Here is a 16,787-nt window from a genome sequence, read left to right on the forward strand (position 1 = left end):
ACTGTTTAGTGAAGATCTGCTGTGTGTTTTGCTCTTGCAGCATTGCAGGTTTAATCTGTCTCTTACTGTTTAGTGAAGATCTGCTGTGTGTTTTTTCTTTGTCTTGCAGCATTGCAGGTTTAATCTGTCCCTTACTGTTTAGTGAAGATCTGCTGTGTGTTTTGCTCTTGCAGCATTGCAGGTTTAATCTGTCTCTTACTGTTTAGTGAAGATCTGCTGTGTGTTTTTTCTTTGTCTTGCAGCACTGCAGGTTTAATCTGTCTTTTACTGTTTAGTGAAGATCTGCTGTGTGTTTTGATCGTGCAGTATTGCAGGTTTAATCTGTCCCTTAGTGTTTAGTGAAGATCTGCTGTGTGTTTTGATCGTGCAGTATTGCAGGTTCAATCTGTCTCTTACTGCTTAGTGAAGATCTGCTGTGTGTTTTGATCTTGCAGTATTGCAGGTTTAATCTGTCCCTTACTGTTTAGTGAAGATCTGCTGTGTGTTTTTTCTTTGTCTTGCAGCACTGCAGGTTTAATCTGTCTTTTACTGTTTAGTGAAGATCTGCTGTGTGTTTTGATCGTGCAGTATTGCAGGTTTAATCTGTCTCTTACTGTTTAGTGAAGATCTGCTGTGTGTTTTGATCGTGCAGTATTGCAGGTTTAATCTGTCTCTTACTGTTTAGTGAAGATCTGCTGTGTGTTTTGATCGTGCAGTATTGCAGGTTTAATCTGTCTCTTACTGTTTAGTGAAGATCTGCTGTGTGTTTTTTCCTTGCTCTTGCAGCATTGCAGGTTTAATCTGTCCCTTACTGTTTAGTGAAGATCTGCTGTGTGTGGTTTTATTTGCTCTTGCAGCACTGCAGGTGTAATCTGTCTCTTACTGGTTAATGAAGATCTGCTGTGTGTTTTGCTCTTGCAGCATTGCAGGTTGAATCTGTCTCTTGCTCTTGCAGGTTTTGCTGTATGATCTCCGGTCTAGTAACCCACTGATAGTCAAAGATCACCACTATGGGCTGCCCATCAAGTCGATTCAGTTTCAGCCTCAGCTGGATTTGATTCTTTCTGCAGATTCTCGAATCATCAAGATGTGGAACAAAGACACAGTAAGTGTTCATCTTGCTGCTTGCAGATTTCGGAATTGTTACTTTTATTTCATGCAGCTTGAATAATAAAGCTGAAATTTGATGTGACCTGGGTTAAGGTGGATCCCTCCCCTGGTGGGATAAACTCACTACAGCACAGATTTTCTTTTTTTTTTTTTTTTGTGAAAGTCAGGGAAAATGAAATTGTATTTCTTGTAGGCTTACAGGATGTTAGGGGTTGGAAGGGACCCAAGGAGATCACAGAGTCCAACCCCTCTGCCAGAGCAGGACAATACTAGCTAACACAGAACACAGATGAACACATCCAAACAGGCCTTGAAAGTCTCCAGAAAAGGAGACTCCACAACCTCTCTGGGCAGCCTGTGCCAGTGCTCTGGGACCCTTACAGTAAAGAAGTTCCGCCTTGTGTTGAGGCAGAACCTCCTGTGCTGCAACTTACACCCGTTGCTCCTTGTCCTGTCCTAGGGAGCAGTGAGCAGAGCCTGTCCCCTTCCCCTGCCCCAGCCAGCCCTCAAATACTTATAAACATTTATCAAAACCCCTCTAAGTCTTCTCTTTTCCAGAGTAAGACGCCCCAGATCCCTCAGCCTCTCCTTATCAGCCATGCTCTCCAGCCCCCTCATCCTTGCAGCCCTCTGCTGGACCCTCTCCATCAATCCCTGTCCCTGTGAAACTGGGGAGCCCAAAACTGAACACAGTATTCAAGATGAGGTCTCAGCAGGGCGGAGTAGAGGGGGAGGAGAACCTGCCTTGGTCTGCTGGACATACTCTTCCTAAGACACCCCAGGATCCCCTTGGCCTTCTCAGCCACCAGGGCACATTGCTGTGCCATGGCTAACTTGTTATCCACCAAGATATAATTTAAATATAGCAACATAAGGAGAAGTAAACTACTAGAGAAATATAATAACCTTAGAGAAGATGGGGAAGGGATCAAGCGGCAGCAAAGCAGCAGCAGCCAAAACAGGAATGGGGGAAGTTGGCAATGGGCTCAGCTGAAGCAGCAGAAGCAGCATGGGGAAGGCACAAGCTGTGCTTCTAGACATAAAGCTCTTGATGCTCCAATGAAATGATATTAACTTAGCCAATGTTGCCACTATAGGGCCTATCCCTAGAATGCTCACCTCACCTCTATGCCTGAGCTACAAATCTAGCTCAAACGGCCACAGTCCACCCCTTCGATATAATTCCCATTGGAGCATCAAGTCATTTCATCTAATTAGGGCAACATCAGTGCCATGGATTCTTACCTGTGTTATAATTTGCACAGCATTTTGGTCTGTCAGAGTAAAGCCAGCATGTGGGAGGTTAATCAGCAGCCTGTTGAGTATCAAGATGTAATCTTGGGAATTTTGTAACTGTAGAAGCCTAAGGGGCTTCTCTCAGCAGAAAGACTGGGGCAGAAAAAGCATTATCCTGGTCATTGCCCTGGTTTGTGTATTCCTCACAGTGTGCTTGAGGACACAGTCTCAAACTGTGCCAGGGCAGGTTTGGGCTGGACATTAGGAAGAAATTCTTCATGGAAAAAGGGATTGGCATTGGAATGGGCTGTCTGGGGAGGCGGTGGAGTCGCCATCCGTGGAGGTGTTTAAAAGGAGGCTGGATGAGGCACTTAGTGCCATGGCTTAGTTAATTAGTAGGGTTAGGTGATAGGTTGGACTTGATGATCCTAGAGGTCTTTTCCAACCTGGTTGATTCTGTGATTCTGTGAACATAGCTGGTTAGGATAAGGGAGAACCTGATCATTGCAGCTCTTTGCTCAGAGGGGCTTACATTACCTTGTCACCTGTTAAAGCTGGACACTGCTTACTTTCACTGTTCAACAGATAGCTGTGCCTGGATCCAGAGTGTTGTGCTGTACCCTGCCTTTTGTACCTCTAAATGGAATTGGAACTTCTCTTCCATTACATCATGCTGTTCTTTTATCTTCCTGTCAGTGACGCTTACCCCACAGATTCCCAGGAGCCCTGGAGTGCCTGGGTCAGTTTGAGGGCCTCCTTAGTGGTGTGCCTTGTAGAAGAATTCCCTCTCTGCTCTCCTAGCTTTGTAGTGAAATGTGTCAGGAGCAGTCATGGTTCAGAGGCACTTTCTTGCTGACCATTTCAGACAGTCGTTTCTCTCAGTGCTTCTTCATTAACTTTCAACATCCTCTTTTATTTTTTTAATGTGACTGGAAGCAGTTTTTGTAAGCTCCTCCACAGTTTGGGTTTGGTTTTTTTATTGTTTAAAAGAGCAAATGTATTATTTGGAATATCTGCAGTGGTCTCTTCCAGTTTTTCCTAGGTAGATGCACTTCCATCATTGAGAATAAAACGCTAAGGCTTGTCAGGTGGCCTCTGCAGGGGGAAAAGGGAGAGTTTCTTTCTGCTGGAAGGCAAAGTTACCTTTGGACACCTTCCTAGAGTGTGTTCCAGCTGGCTCCACTTCTCCCAGATGTTGGTTCCTGACTATCTCTGGCTGGGAACCAACTGCAGAGGCAGACTACGGGGTGGAGAGCATCTGGCTTTGATACCAGAATAGCCCCATGCTGAGACGTGCCTAGGGGTGGGGAGGAGGAGGCTTTTGTCTGCTAAGACCAGGGTGATTAATCACTGGGGAGAGACCAGGGGTGGGTGGGGTAACAGCATGTAACTGGGAGGGAAAGGAAGGGCCCAGATAGGTAGGTGGGATTGCTGCAGGGAAAGAAAAAGGAGAAATGGGGTCAAAATTTGCTCTGTTCCTGTCCTTCATTTAGAACAGTGTAGGCATGTACTCTCACGCTTCAGATTCTATGGGCCAGCTCTTGGAGACTCTTCCTGTACTGTCTGTCTTGTGTGTTGTCTTCTCAAAGCACCTGTATTTTGTCTGGCTTTTTGAGCCTCTTCCAATTCCTCTTTTTTTTTTCTTTTGAGAAGGTTGTTTCCTGCTTTTACTTAAATAACTTCTGTAAATTCAATTCTAATCTAAAATCAGCTAGATTAGATAACAGTAGTAAAAGCAGTGCTGTCTTTTGGTCACTTTTGATACTGAGTCTACAAATACAGTGCTGAGCTGTATTTCATTTTCTATTGACATGAGCTGGGTGGAAGAACCAAGCTCTGGAATCAAATTCTTTCAATCCATGGTTTCAGCTAAGGCTACTTGCCAAAATGAAATATTTAAAGCTACCACAGTAAGAGCTGAACAAAACAAGGGTTACACCAACAATGTGCCAGGAATTTATGGACATTTCCCTCAAAAGATAAAAATCTATGTGCCAGATTAACACAGGAGTGTGAGCTGTCCCAGGCTGTCTTTTCAGTAACTTAGAATCATAGAATCTATGAATTCTATGATTCTAGGAATCATAGAATCAGTCAGGGTTGGAAGGGACCACAAGGACCATCTAGTTCCAACCCCTCCTGCCACACCCTACCCTGGCCAGAGCCTCATCCAGCCTGGCCTTAAACACCTCAACCACCTCCCTGGGCAACCCAGTCCAGCCTCTCACCACTCTCATGCTCAACAACTTCCTCCTCACAGCCAGTCTGAATCTCCCCACGTTCAGCTTTGCTCCATTCCCCCCAGTCCTGTCACTCCCTGATATCCTGAAAAGTCCTTCCCCAGCTTTTTTGTAGCCCCCTTTAGATCCTGGAAGGCCACAAGAAGGTCACCTGGGAGCCTCCTCTTCTGCAGACTGAACAGCTCCAACTCCTTCAGTCTGTCCTCACAGCAGAGCTGCTGCAGCCCTCTGAGCATCCTCGGGGCCCTTCTCTGGACACACTCCAGCATCTCCACATCCTTTCTTGTAATAGGGGCTGCAGAACTGGATGCAGTACTCCAGGTGGGGTCTCACCAGAGCAGAGTAGAGAATCACCTCCCTCACCCTGCTGGCCACACTTCTCCTGATGCAACCCAGGCTCTGGTTGACTTTCTGGGGTGCAGGTGCACACTGCTGGCTCATGTTGAACTTCTTGTCCAGCAGCACTCCCAAGTCCCTTTTCTCAGGGCTGCTCTCCAGCCACTCACTGTCCAGCCTGGATTTGTGCTTGGGATTGCCTCAACCCAGATGCAGGCTGGGTCACTTGTAGGCTGTGTTTCCTGAAGAGGTGAGATCAGGGACAAAACACAACTCTGAATTCTCTGTGTTATGTTCAGCCACTTCAACAATATTCTGTTCTGTATTATCTGTTCCATCTTCATTCCATGATTTTTTTTTCTTAGCTTCTATAATGGCTGTTCTTAATGTTTAGATGTACTGAATTTAATTACCTTGTTTGTAGTCCTTGAGAATGTCTTTTCTTCCTACAACTCCAGGGGAAGATATTTACTTCAATGGAGCCAGAACATGATATCAACGATGTCTGCCTCTATCCAAATTCAGGTATGTTAGACACATTACTGTCTGCAGTTTGTAAGGCAAAGCCTGTGTTAACTTGGCCTTTTTTTTTGTTTAGGTGATGTGACTTAGGTCTGTTTTCCTAGCTCTGTCATAAAGAACAAAAAAGCCTCAGTGATGTTGTTCCCTCTGCATCTGTGTTAAATCAGAGCCCCTGCAGTTAACTGACAGCACAGTAGCTTCTGAGTGAGTGACCTCCTTTGCTCTTTCAAAGAGCTGAAGTATTTCACTTCATAAAAATAGGAGTTTCAGCCTTTTGTCACTGCCAAGTCCCAGATGAGTGAGAGCTTGCTTTCTAGAGCTAGGAAGAATGTCTTGCCAGCATGTTCACAGATTTCTGGAACAGAATGGTCTTTCAGTACTTGGGATGCAGGCTAAGATTTTTCCAAGAACTCAAAGACATTGACACCATTTTTATTTCTGCCCTATAATTGTTTTTTGCTGCATGAAAGTGCCAGAAACAATGTGAGCAAACAATAGAAGGCTGCCAAAACAAGGACTTCATGGCATGATGTTGAGGATCTGCCTTGGGTGTTTTTGAGAGTATCTGTGTGCTGAGAGTGTGGACTGTGCCACATGGACAGCCCTCATGTCTCACCTGCAGTGGCTGCAGAGAGGTTGAGTGAATTACCTTCAACATTTTTATTCAGGTTTCACTTATGAGTATAATGCTTTGATGTGAAAGAGAGCCCAGGAGTGAGTTAACACCCATGCAGCACTGTTGGGGCTTTTGGTTCCTGTTGGACCTTTGGCCTGGTTCCTCATAACATCCTTCTCTCTAAATTGGAGAGATAAGAGATTTGATGGGTGTGCTGTGTGGTGGATGAGCAATTGGTAGGCTGGTTGTATCGAGAGGGTAGTTCAGTGCAGGCAACACCAAGTCTGAGGGACATCATGCCAGCTGGGACAAGCTCAAAAAATGGGCTTGTGTGAATCTCAGGAGGTTCAAGAAGACCAGGTGCAAGGGTCCTGCACCAGTATCAGGGCAATTGCTTGTGTCAATACAGGCTGGGGGATGAGAATACTGAGAGAAGCCCTGCCAAGGAGGACTCATAATGAGTGCTGGTGGATGAAAAGCTGTATGTGAGCTTGTATCCTGGTCTGCATCAAGAGAAACGTGTCTGGGCTGAGGGAGGTGGTTCATCCTTCTACTGTGCTCTGGTGAGACCTTACCTAGAGTCCTGTGCCTAGCTCTGGAGTCCTCAGTAGAAGACAGACACGGACCTGTTGGACCTCTTCTGTGAAACAAGAGTTTTTTCCATTTTAAAGTGATTAAAGTAGGCTGCTGTGTAACTTCTTAGGATGTGGTCTCTCTTCCCATACAAATTGGTTAAAACTAACAAGCTGAAACAATGAAAGTGCCTAAAGTAGGCTTCTCCTTCCAGAGCCATTCCTGGTTTATACCCTTCTGTCTTCCCTGCAGTGTAAGCCTACCCAGGCACTGTTTTGAAGTCTGAATTTCCCTCCCTTAGTTATTGATGGAAGACTCTCAAAGAGGAGGTTTTCTCTTTACTGCTGTCTTGGAAGCTCCTGCAAAACTTCCTGCAGTCCTCTTTTCTTTAGTGATTTGCAGTCAGTGAGCAGTGCTTCAGCTCCTGCAGGATCAGTGGGCACACTGTTGTCCAGAGGGAGTCCATAATGTGTCTGCTGTGATGTGGTGCCCCTGTGCCTCTGGGCTGCAGGCTTGTGCTGTTCCCATAGGGCAGTGTCCCTGTGCCTGTAGGCTTGTGCTGTTCCCATATGGCAGTATCCTTGTGCCCGTGGGCTGCAGGCTTGTACTGTCCTTGTGCCTGTAGGCTGCAGGCTTGTACTGTCCTTGTGCCTGTAGGCTGCAGGCATGTGCTGTTCTCATAGTGCAGTGTCCCTGTGGGCTGCAGGCTTGTGCTGTCCCTGCAGGCTTGTGCTGTTCCCATAGGGCAGTGTCCCTGTGCCTGTAGGCTTGTGCTATTTCCTTAGGGCAATATCTCTGTCCCTGTGGGCTGCATGCTTGTGCTATTCACTTAGGGCAGTGTCCTTGTGGGCTGCGGGCTTGTGCTGTTCCCTTAGGGCAGTGTGCCTGTGGGCTGCAGGCTTGTGCTGTTCCCTTGCAGCACCATCAAACCTTTTCAGAGATGGTTTTTAGCATCAGTTTGCTGACTAAGCTTTCCCAAAGTTCTCACTTTGCCAGGAGCACAAGTCCCCTGCTCTCTGACATTCTAAGTCCAACTGCATTTTGTATTTTTAATAAAAGGATTAGAGAGGAAGGATTACTCCACCCATGTTAATTGCGTTCCTCTATTTGGGTGTAAATTATATTTCTGTCCTGCAGGTATGTAGTAATTGACCCAATTATTCATAGTCTCAGTGGCATATGTTACAGGGCTTTTAGATCAGAATGTTATCTAACCTGATGGCTCTCCTCTAGACCACCTCTGCTATGACCAGAGGCGGTCAGCTATGCTGCAGAGACAAAGCTAAGCTAAACACCTACCCAATGTCCCTACTACTCACTTCTGTAGAAGGGAATTGAGCTTACATGAAGTCTTGTGGCAGTTGGAGGTTTTCCAATGGCTTTAATATCTCTACAGTAGCTTCTTTCTGTTCAGAGTATTTACAATGTTCATGGGGTTTCTTAGGTATACTCCTAGGTGTTTCAAGCTCAGCTGGCTGTATGTCCCTGTCCTTGCCTTTGAAGCCATCATATCTAGTTCCTCTGAGAAGCTTCTCCTGTGTAACCATGCTGGGATTGGGACTTAAATTGTAGTTGTGTGATTAAAAGCAAACCAGAAAGCTTATAATGTAAACTTGAGTTATATTAATAACTCAAGTTTATGCCCAAGGTAGGTTTTGAGTGCCATACTAACTGGATTTGTTCTCAATAGTATTATGGGATCAGCTCTTTAAATTTACTGGCAGGCTGCAGTTGTCTTGATTGTTGTCTTAAAGTGGTGCTGGATGTCAGGTCACTGACTGCTACCCTCTGGATATGACCATCCTACTAATTGCTCATCCACCAAATAGTGCAACGTCCTGACAGGGATGAACGTGCAGAGAAGGCAGCTCTGTCAGGTGGGCTGCTCTCAGATCTGTCTTTCCTTAGTGTTTGATGCAACTGCTTGTTGTGAATCCCGGTAAGCTGCTCTGTTGCAGGCTAAGAACATGGACTGTGAGCTACAGGCGATGGGATTTCACTTCTCCTCACCTAGTCCCTGGAGGTTTCTCTGCCTACAGACACTCAGGTTGCCACTCTGTTGTGTTGTCTTTGGGTGCCAGCACTTTTCCTGGGAAGATATTTGAAGTCCCATTAACAGAGTTGGACTTGATGATCTCAAAGATTACTCCTGTGAACGAAATGCCTCAAGCATACCCATTTGTTTAACAAAAGCAGTGTTATCCTCTTGTGACTGTTGACCAGTGATTTTAAATGTGTGCATCTCTTTTTTAGGCATGCTGATGACTGCCAATGAAGCCCCTAAAATGAATATCTATTATATACCAGTAAGTAAGACAAACTGTTGCTGATGCTGCTCTTTCAAAACTTGGTTATTTGGTGCCATTCAGGTATTTGGGTTGAAAATTCATTCTGCAGATTCATTCACTGACTTTTCATGAAGAAGTACATTTAAGCCACCCATCATTTAGTAATTCAATAACAGACATTTGGGCTCCCCAGTTTCAGAGGGACAGGGATCTGCTGGAATGAGTCTAGCGGAGGGCTATGAGGATGATTAGGGGACAGGAGGGCATGGCTGATGAGGAGAGGCTGAGGGACCTGGGGCTGTTTAGTCTGGAGAAGAGAAGACTTAGAGGCACTGGATAAATGTTTATAAGTATATGAGGGTTGGCCAGGAGTGGGGGGACAAGCTCTGCTCACTGCTCCCTGGGATAGGACAAGGGGCAATGGGTGTAAATTGCAACAAAAGAGGTTCTGCCTCAACACAAGGGGGAACTTCTTTACTGTTAGAGTCTCAGAGCACTGGAACAGACTTCCCAGAGAGGTTGTAGAGTCTCCTTCTCTGGAGACTTTCAAGTCTGGATGTGTTCCTCTGTGATCTGTATTAGATAGGATTGTCCTGCTCTGGCAGGGGGGGTTGGACTCGATGATCTCCTTGGGTCTCTTCCAACCCCTAACATCCTGTGATATTAGTAAAAAAAAAAGTCTGTTTGTATTTGGCCCTTTTCCACCATTTCCAAACCAGCAGCAGTAGGAAATTGAAGTGGAAATTGAAGTGGAGCTTTACCAGAGAAAGTAGGGTTTTGGTAGCTGTGTTCTCCTTCAGCCATTCCCAAATGCTCCTTCAGTGGAGACTTTATAAGTCTTCCTAGGTGCGTTCTTGTGTGACCTGCCCTAGAAGACACTGCTTTGACAGGGGGATTGGGCTTGGTGATCTCCAACTAAGTGATCTCCAGAGGTCACTTCCAACCCCCACCGTTCCATATGTACCAGTCTAAACACAGCAGTGCATCCCTCTCCGCAGTTCTGTAGTCTGTTGCTTGTCTTATTAGATACCTGCACAAAAGAAAGGGAAATGTTTATTGTTGAGGTCTTCCTGTGTCATTTGTGTCAGGTTCTTCAGATGTAAATTTTCTATTTCTCTAAGTGGGATTTTGTTGACTGGAGCTGTTCTGTGCTTTGGATAACAAAGGTATTTCATACTTAAGATCCAGCATTAGCTGAGCACTTCATTCCTTTTTGTTATGTCCTTTGTAAGGCTGAGAGAGTAGATCTCTCAATGTATTTCTTTTAACTACTGTCTTTAATTATTGGAATGGAGAGGACAAACTTCCATGTTTTCAAAGCATGGGTTTTAAAAACTCGAATGGACTGTTTAGTCATTTTGGGCAGAATAAACCTTCACTCTCTGTTCAGAGAGAAGGTTCTGCTTCTCTGAAATCTCTGCACTGAAGTTTTTTTTGTATGCATGATCTGACCTTTATAGCTTTGAAGTGCACCTGGCCAAGAGTTATTTCCTTGTCGTGATTGTTGCCAGCAATGAATGTTTGTGATGGTTTGGGTGTTACCCTCTCCCTCACACTTAAGAAAGTTACCCAGACTAGACTCAGCAGCTGGAAATGGAATGAAGCTTTATATTTACAGCTTAGCACAATGTACAAGCAGAGATTTACAATCTATACAGCTATAGACAGAAATACACAAGTTAAAAAGTGATAAAGAAACACAAGATCCCTCCCAGAAACCAGTTGCCAGGAGGGGCTCTCAACCACCCTTCCACCATCTTTCCACCCCTCTGCCTTACACCAGGCTTTGCATTACTTTCAAGGTGAGTTTGGAGGGTCAGCCAGGGGAGTTAGGAAGCAGAAGCATTAGGCAGGCAGGTTAGAGAGAGAAGTGCAACCCAAAAGCCCAGAGAGATACTCTTTTGTCTATGTTTGTGTTCTTATAGATCTCAGCAAGCCTATGAGTGAAGTGGACATCACCATTGTTTCCTTTTCACAGCCTATAGTCTAATTCAGGCAGGTTAGAGGGAGAAGTGCAGCCCAAAAGCCTGGAGAGAGACTCTGTTATCTGTGTTGGTGTTCTTAGACATCTCAGCAAGCCTGTGAGTGCAGTAGACATTAACATTGTTTCCTTTTCACAGCCTAGAGTCTTAATTCTTCTCACCCAAATATCCCAGCTAGGCTCAAACTAGCACAGTGTTTGCTGGCACTTGTTCCAGTCAATGTTCTTTTGACTATTCCTGCATATGCTGTAAATCGAAATGGAAAATGCTTATTTTGTACTCTTTCAAAAATCTCCCTCTTGTAGAATTCCCTGAATGCTGAATTCACCTTTCTGAAGTCATTGGAGTGTTGTTTAGCTAAGAACTATCAGCACTCTGTGTAAGATCTCCTGCTGCTGTGCTGTCTGTGCAGCATGGAGCCTGTTCCATTAAACCCAACAGCAATCTCTCCATAAACAATCTTCCTTTGTCACCTTTCTGATTGTTGCTACCTCAGTCTGCCTGAACTTGTTTGGATCACACATTTTAATGAGTTTTACAGTGACAGATGAGTATCTAATGAACCCAAATGATGGATGTTGAAGCCTAAATGCAAATAGTATTTCTGTTCTGAAACGCTGTTGCATGTAAGAAAAGCTACAATTCGATTCCAAGGATTAAATCAGCTTTTAGAACAAGCTGCACTTGTGCAGTTTGTGTTGATGGCTTTGGATTTGAAGGCTGCTGAAGAGATCTTGAATACTGACTTTTTGTTGTTAATTTCAAACCATGGAAGAATTCAGATGGGAAAAATTAGCAGGTATTGAGAGGTTACTGTGAAGGAGGCATAAGCCTCACACTCTAGGAGCTGACCATTTTACCCTGTTTGCTTTTACTTCGTAGAATCAGTCAGGGTTGGAAGGGACCACAAGCATCATCCACTTCCAGCACCCCCTGTCATTGCCAGGGACACCCTAACCTACATCAGGCTGCCCAGAGCCCCATCCAGCCTGCCTTAAACACCTCCAGGGATGGGGCCTCAACCACCTCCCTGGGCAACCCATTCCAGCCTCTCACCACTCTCATGCTCAACAACTTCCTCCTCACGCCCAGCCTGAACCTACCCATCTCCAGCTTTGCTCCATTCTCCTTAGTCCTGTCACTTCCTAATATCCTGAAAAGTCCTTCTCCAGCTTTTTTGTGGCCCCCTTCAGATCCTGGAAGGCCACAAGAAGGTCACCTGGGAGCCTCCTCCAAACTGTGAACAGCCACAACTCCTTCAATTTGTCCTCATAGCAGAGCTGCTGCAGCTCTCTGAGCATCCTCGTGGCCCTTCTCTGGACACGCTTCAGCATCTCCACATCCCTCTTGTAATGGGGACTCCAGAACTGGATGCAGTACTCCAGGTGGGGTCTCACCAGAGCAGAGTAGAGAATCACCTCCCTAGCCCTGCTGGCCACACGTCTCCTGATGCAGCCCAGGCTCTGGTTGGCTTTCTGGGCTGCAAGTGCACACTGCTGGCGCTTACTTAGGCAAGACTGAAGGGGTTGGCACTGGAGTTGACGTATAGCTGAAAGGTTTCTTACTGCACTTCCTAAAAATCGAATGTAGAGCTCACTAAATGTGGTTTGATTGGCTTTTTTTCAGATCTCCTTTTTAAATGAGGGAAATGTGAAATGGAGAAGTTGTCAGCCTTGAGTTGCTCCAAGGCATTTGTTGAGTGTAACTCAACATTACAAACATGTTCATGTTACAGTTATGTTCCTTGATATTCTGGAGTAGTTACTTGAGCTCAGAGGTGCACACCTGTTCTTTGGGTCCTGTGGCAGTAGGTTACTGAGATGTGAGGTTTTTCCATCTTTGGAACATGGAGTAACTTCCTTGCACAGGCAGAGCTGAGTTTGGTTGCATGTGTCTTTGGAGCAAAGCTGTAAAGAAGCAGTGATCTGCTGTATTTCCCTGATCTCTCTTCATACTCTCCTTTCCTGCTTTTTTTCTCCCCAGCACCTGGGATTCACTGTTTTTTTCAATCAATAGCTTAATTTTCTGTTTGTTTACTTTGAGATAAACCTGTCCTCTGTTTTTGAGATGCTGACAAGAAGGCAGGTAGAGCTCCAGCCACTCTTGCTCTGTAGTGCCAACAATTATTCTCCAAGTCTTCATTAAACAGCTGTAAGGAATTTCCATGGCTGCCGTTGAGGAGGATACCTGAAATCCCACATGTGCCCACTAGTTTACCACATAAGAAAAAGGACTCTGAGGAGCTGGAGTCTTAAAGAGCAGGAGTGCAGATGTTCACAGCTGGGTGCAAACAGCCTCAGCATCCTCTGTGGTTGATTGAAGTTGGCCAGACAGTGTAGGACTGTGCCCAGCCTAATATACGCTGCCTCTCAGCAGGTTTTATGAGTGTGGGTGCAGTGCTGACCTAACACAGCTACAGGACTTGTGAGCTAGGCTGGCTTATGTCTGGCCAGCTTGGAGGAGGCTCTGACTGAGCTCATGTCTGACTGAGGCAGCTGTGTATGTGTGCCTATTCTCCCCAGTGTTAATGCCAAAGCTAAACTTCCCCTGCAAAACTAAGAGGACTGTCCTTTGAACCTCAGGACTGTGAAAGTTGACAGCAGGTATCAGTCTGTGACTGGACTGTCACACCTGGGCCTTTCCTGCAGCATCTTCAACGAGATGGGTATGGTATTTGAGGCTAGGAATGTTGGAAAGGAAAACAAATGTCGTTGCTCTTGACAGTTTTTTGCATGCAGAGCTGGTAGGAGGAGAATGAGGTGACTTGGTTTGGTACAAAGGACAGAACAGCTTGCTGTAGGCAGCAGGAAGATGCCTTGTGCAGGTACAGAGAGGGTGTAAAAGCTGTTAAAATGTTTGTTTTGCATGGATAATGTTGAGTGGCTTTGCTTAGAGACTTTGTTTTATTTTGTTGGGTTCTAATGGGGGTGAGTGCCTCTGATTGCAGCTGGGCTGTTTGCCAGGGGTTTAGTAGTTAACTTGCAGTTTATGTGAACATTTGGAACTTGCTTCTTGCCAGCTGGCTTCCCAGTGTATCACTTTGATGTGTGCCTGGGGAAGGTTGAAATGAAAGTTGTGTGCCTTGGGATACTTCTCAGACTCCTGACTCAGAAACGTCAGTTGAGTCAATAGTGCAACCAGGTCCTGGCCAGAGAAGTGGAGACACAAAGGAGCTTCACCAGCACATGGTGGTCCACTGGGCTTGGATCTAAGATGAGCCAGATTCAATTGAGGCTGTCATGTTCCATAACCTTCTGTTTTCAGGTGGTGCAGAAAGCCTGCCACATATATTAGCTCTTGGATGCTCTGGGTGTTATTTATTGTGAGTGTTTACTACTGGTCCCACAAATGTGTCTGATCTTAGCACAGACATTTCAGGTCAGTCATGTCTCCTGTCTTGGACTTAAAACTTTGGGCTGCATCTACTGTAGCTGAAAGCTGCTCTGTTCATTAGGCTATTAAGAGAAGAGAGCAATTAAGCGTGTAATTAATTGAGTGTAATATTCTGTGTCCTGGACTTTTTTACCTTCCTGCAGTCTTGGCAGAAAGCTGCCTGTTGAGGCTAGGAGCGATGTACTTTTGGTGTGCAGAAGATATTAAGCTCTTGAAGAAAAAACAAATCCTGGAGCATCTCTGGCTTCTTTTCAGGTGGTTTTGGAAAGTCATTTGATATCCTAGCACTCTCCTAATTCAGGACTGTTGGAGTCACAAACCAGAAATGTTTCAAGGGCAAGTATTTCTTGCCTACTCAATGATTCAGTCTCTCCAAGAATATCTTTATAATGGGTCTGGTTTCTAATATAATAACCTGCTTTGGATATGTGAATCTCTTCATTGCTAGAAATACTTGATTTTTTTGGTCCTCTTCAAATGGAGTGGCTTGTTAGCTAAGGCAGCCCTTCCCAGTACTTTCCTTTCATACTCATTATTTCATTTAATGTTCTAGGTCCTGCCCTTGCCTGATTTAATGGCTCTATCACCATCTTTTTATTTATATACCTCAAAAATGCCTCATTTTAAAAATATTTTTTTTCTTAGATTGAGAGGGGGGAAGTCTTAGAGAAACTGCAGAGGTTGGGGGCTTTTTTTGAGTAGTTAACCCTGAAAGAACACATTCAGCAAAGTCAAAGAATCAACCAGGTTGGAAGAGACCTCCAAGATTGTCCAGTCCAACTTAGCACCCAGCCCTATCTGGTCTGCCAACTTGTTTTCATTTAATGGGTATTGGATGAAACTGTGCCCATAGACTTCCAGAAACATTTTGTTACTCAAAGACTTTGCCTCCTCAACCTTTCCTTGTTTAGGGGCCTACCAACTGTCTCTCTCATAGTTTCATATGATGAGGATACAGTTACAGAAAAGCACTCATCTGCAGCTTGTACTTCCTGCCCTTGAGACCAATGCTCTTCACAGTCAGCTGTCACTCAGATGGTTCATGGTGCTGGTAAGAGTCACAGCAAGATCTTCTAAGCTTGCTTTTGGTTTCTGCCAATATAGGAAGCAAATTATGCCTGTTTTTTTTATATTTGTGGCTGGCATTTTTACCCTAATCGAGCAGATTATGACTAGAATGTGAGATTTGGGTTTCTCTGAGGAGGTTTTCTTGTCTTCTGACGGTCAGTATCCAGTTCTTCTGGATTAATGCTGCCCCAGCTGTCTTCCTGAAGGTCCTATGACCAGGCTGTGTTTTTCAGAAGGCAGCTATTCCTCCTCTTCAATACAGCCCTTGCCTGAGAAGCTTTGGATTGAATTGCACTAAGATTGGTTTGTTTCTTATTTGTAATGTTGTTCTTAACCTTAGTTTGCTCATGTTGAGAGCTGTGAGGTGATAAGAGAGCAGGGTTGTTACAGAGCAGCAGGTTACAGTTGTGCTTTGAGGTGGCCAAGTGTTAAAAGGAAAGTAAATTCTGTTAACACAAAGATACTTGAGTGCATCTTTGACCTTTAAGCTGAGTTTTGGTATATCAGTCTTCTTGAACTCTGATTTCCATCCAGAACAGTCTCATCCTTTACACAGAAAATGGTGCATGCAGTACAAAAAAGAGTGTGTGGTGAATGACACATTGCCTGTCACACAGTATTTACAAGCACAGGAGAGAAGTTATTTATCTTCACAAGCAGAAATGAAAGCTTCCTATTTTTAACTTTCAGAGTGAAAAATAACACATGGGGCTTATTCCCAACAAGGGATTTCCTCCCATTTCCCCCACGCTGGCTGAGTGACTCTGTTCCACTTAACCGTGCACAGATGGAAGGAAAACAACCCTGTGTGCTAAGCAGGAAACCATTTCTGATCTTCCTGTGAAACCTGTTGTGGTGGGGTTTGCTGCTTCTGCTGGAGTAGTTCAACATCATGTGTAAATGAGAAAGGTGCACAAATCATAGAATCAACCAGGTTGGAAGAGACCTCCAAGCTCATCCAGTCCAACCTAGCACCCAGCCCTACCCAGTCAACTAGACCATGGCACTAAGTGCCTCATTCAGTCTTTTCTTCAACACCTTTGGGGATGGTAACTCCACCACCTCCCCGGGCAGCCCATTCCAATGGCAAATCACTCTCTCTGTCAAGAACTTCCTCCTAACATCCAGCCTGTGAGTCCTGCCTGCTGCTGTTGTGGGTGATAGTCTGGTAGGCAGGACTTCTGTTGAATAAGACAGTGTTGTATGTTGATTTAAGGCCCTACTTCTTTTTGTGTTGCATCATACCCTTTACAGAGCAAAGGGATGAACTCGTGGGCATGAGCTGTGCTGGCTCTGCCACTGCAAACTTCCTGATGACTGAGTCCATCAGTAGGTTTGCAGATGACACCAAGCTAGGAGCAGGTGTTGAACTGTTGGAGGGCAGGAGAGCCCTGCAGAGGGAACTTGCCAGGCTGGCTGGGTGGGCAGAGGCCAATGAGATGAG

General features: G+C 45.1%; 1 protein-coding gene across 1 annotated transcript in view; it reads left to right on the forward strand.

The window, feature by feature from the left end:
- The window catches only part of NOL10 (nucleolar protein 10), a 56,872-nt gene that overhangs the window by 18,409 nt on the left and 21,676 nt on the right, over positions 1-16,787 (forward strand). Inside the window, exons 11-13 of the mRNA XM_064146325.1 lie at positions 935-1,084; positions 5,360-5,426; positions 8,866-8,918. Coding sequence (XP_064002395.1) covers positions 935-1,084; positions 5,360-5,426; positions 8,866-8,918 — 270 coding nt within the window. The remainder of the gene's footprint in view (positions 1-934; positions 1,085-5,359; positions 5,427-8,865; positions 8,919-16,787) is intronic.

Source organism: Pogoniulus pusillus, chromosome 7, assembly GCF_015220805.1.
Source record: "Pogoniulus pusillus isolate bPogPus1 chromosome 7, bPogPus1.pri, whole genome shotgun sequence".
NCBI classification, from domain to species: Eukaryota; Metazoa; Chordata; class Aves; order Piciformes; family Lybiidae; genus Pogoniulus; species Pogoniulus pusillus.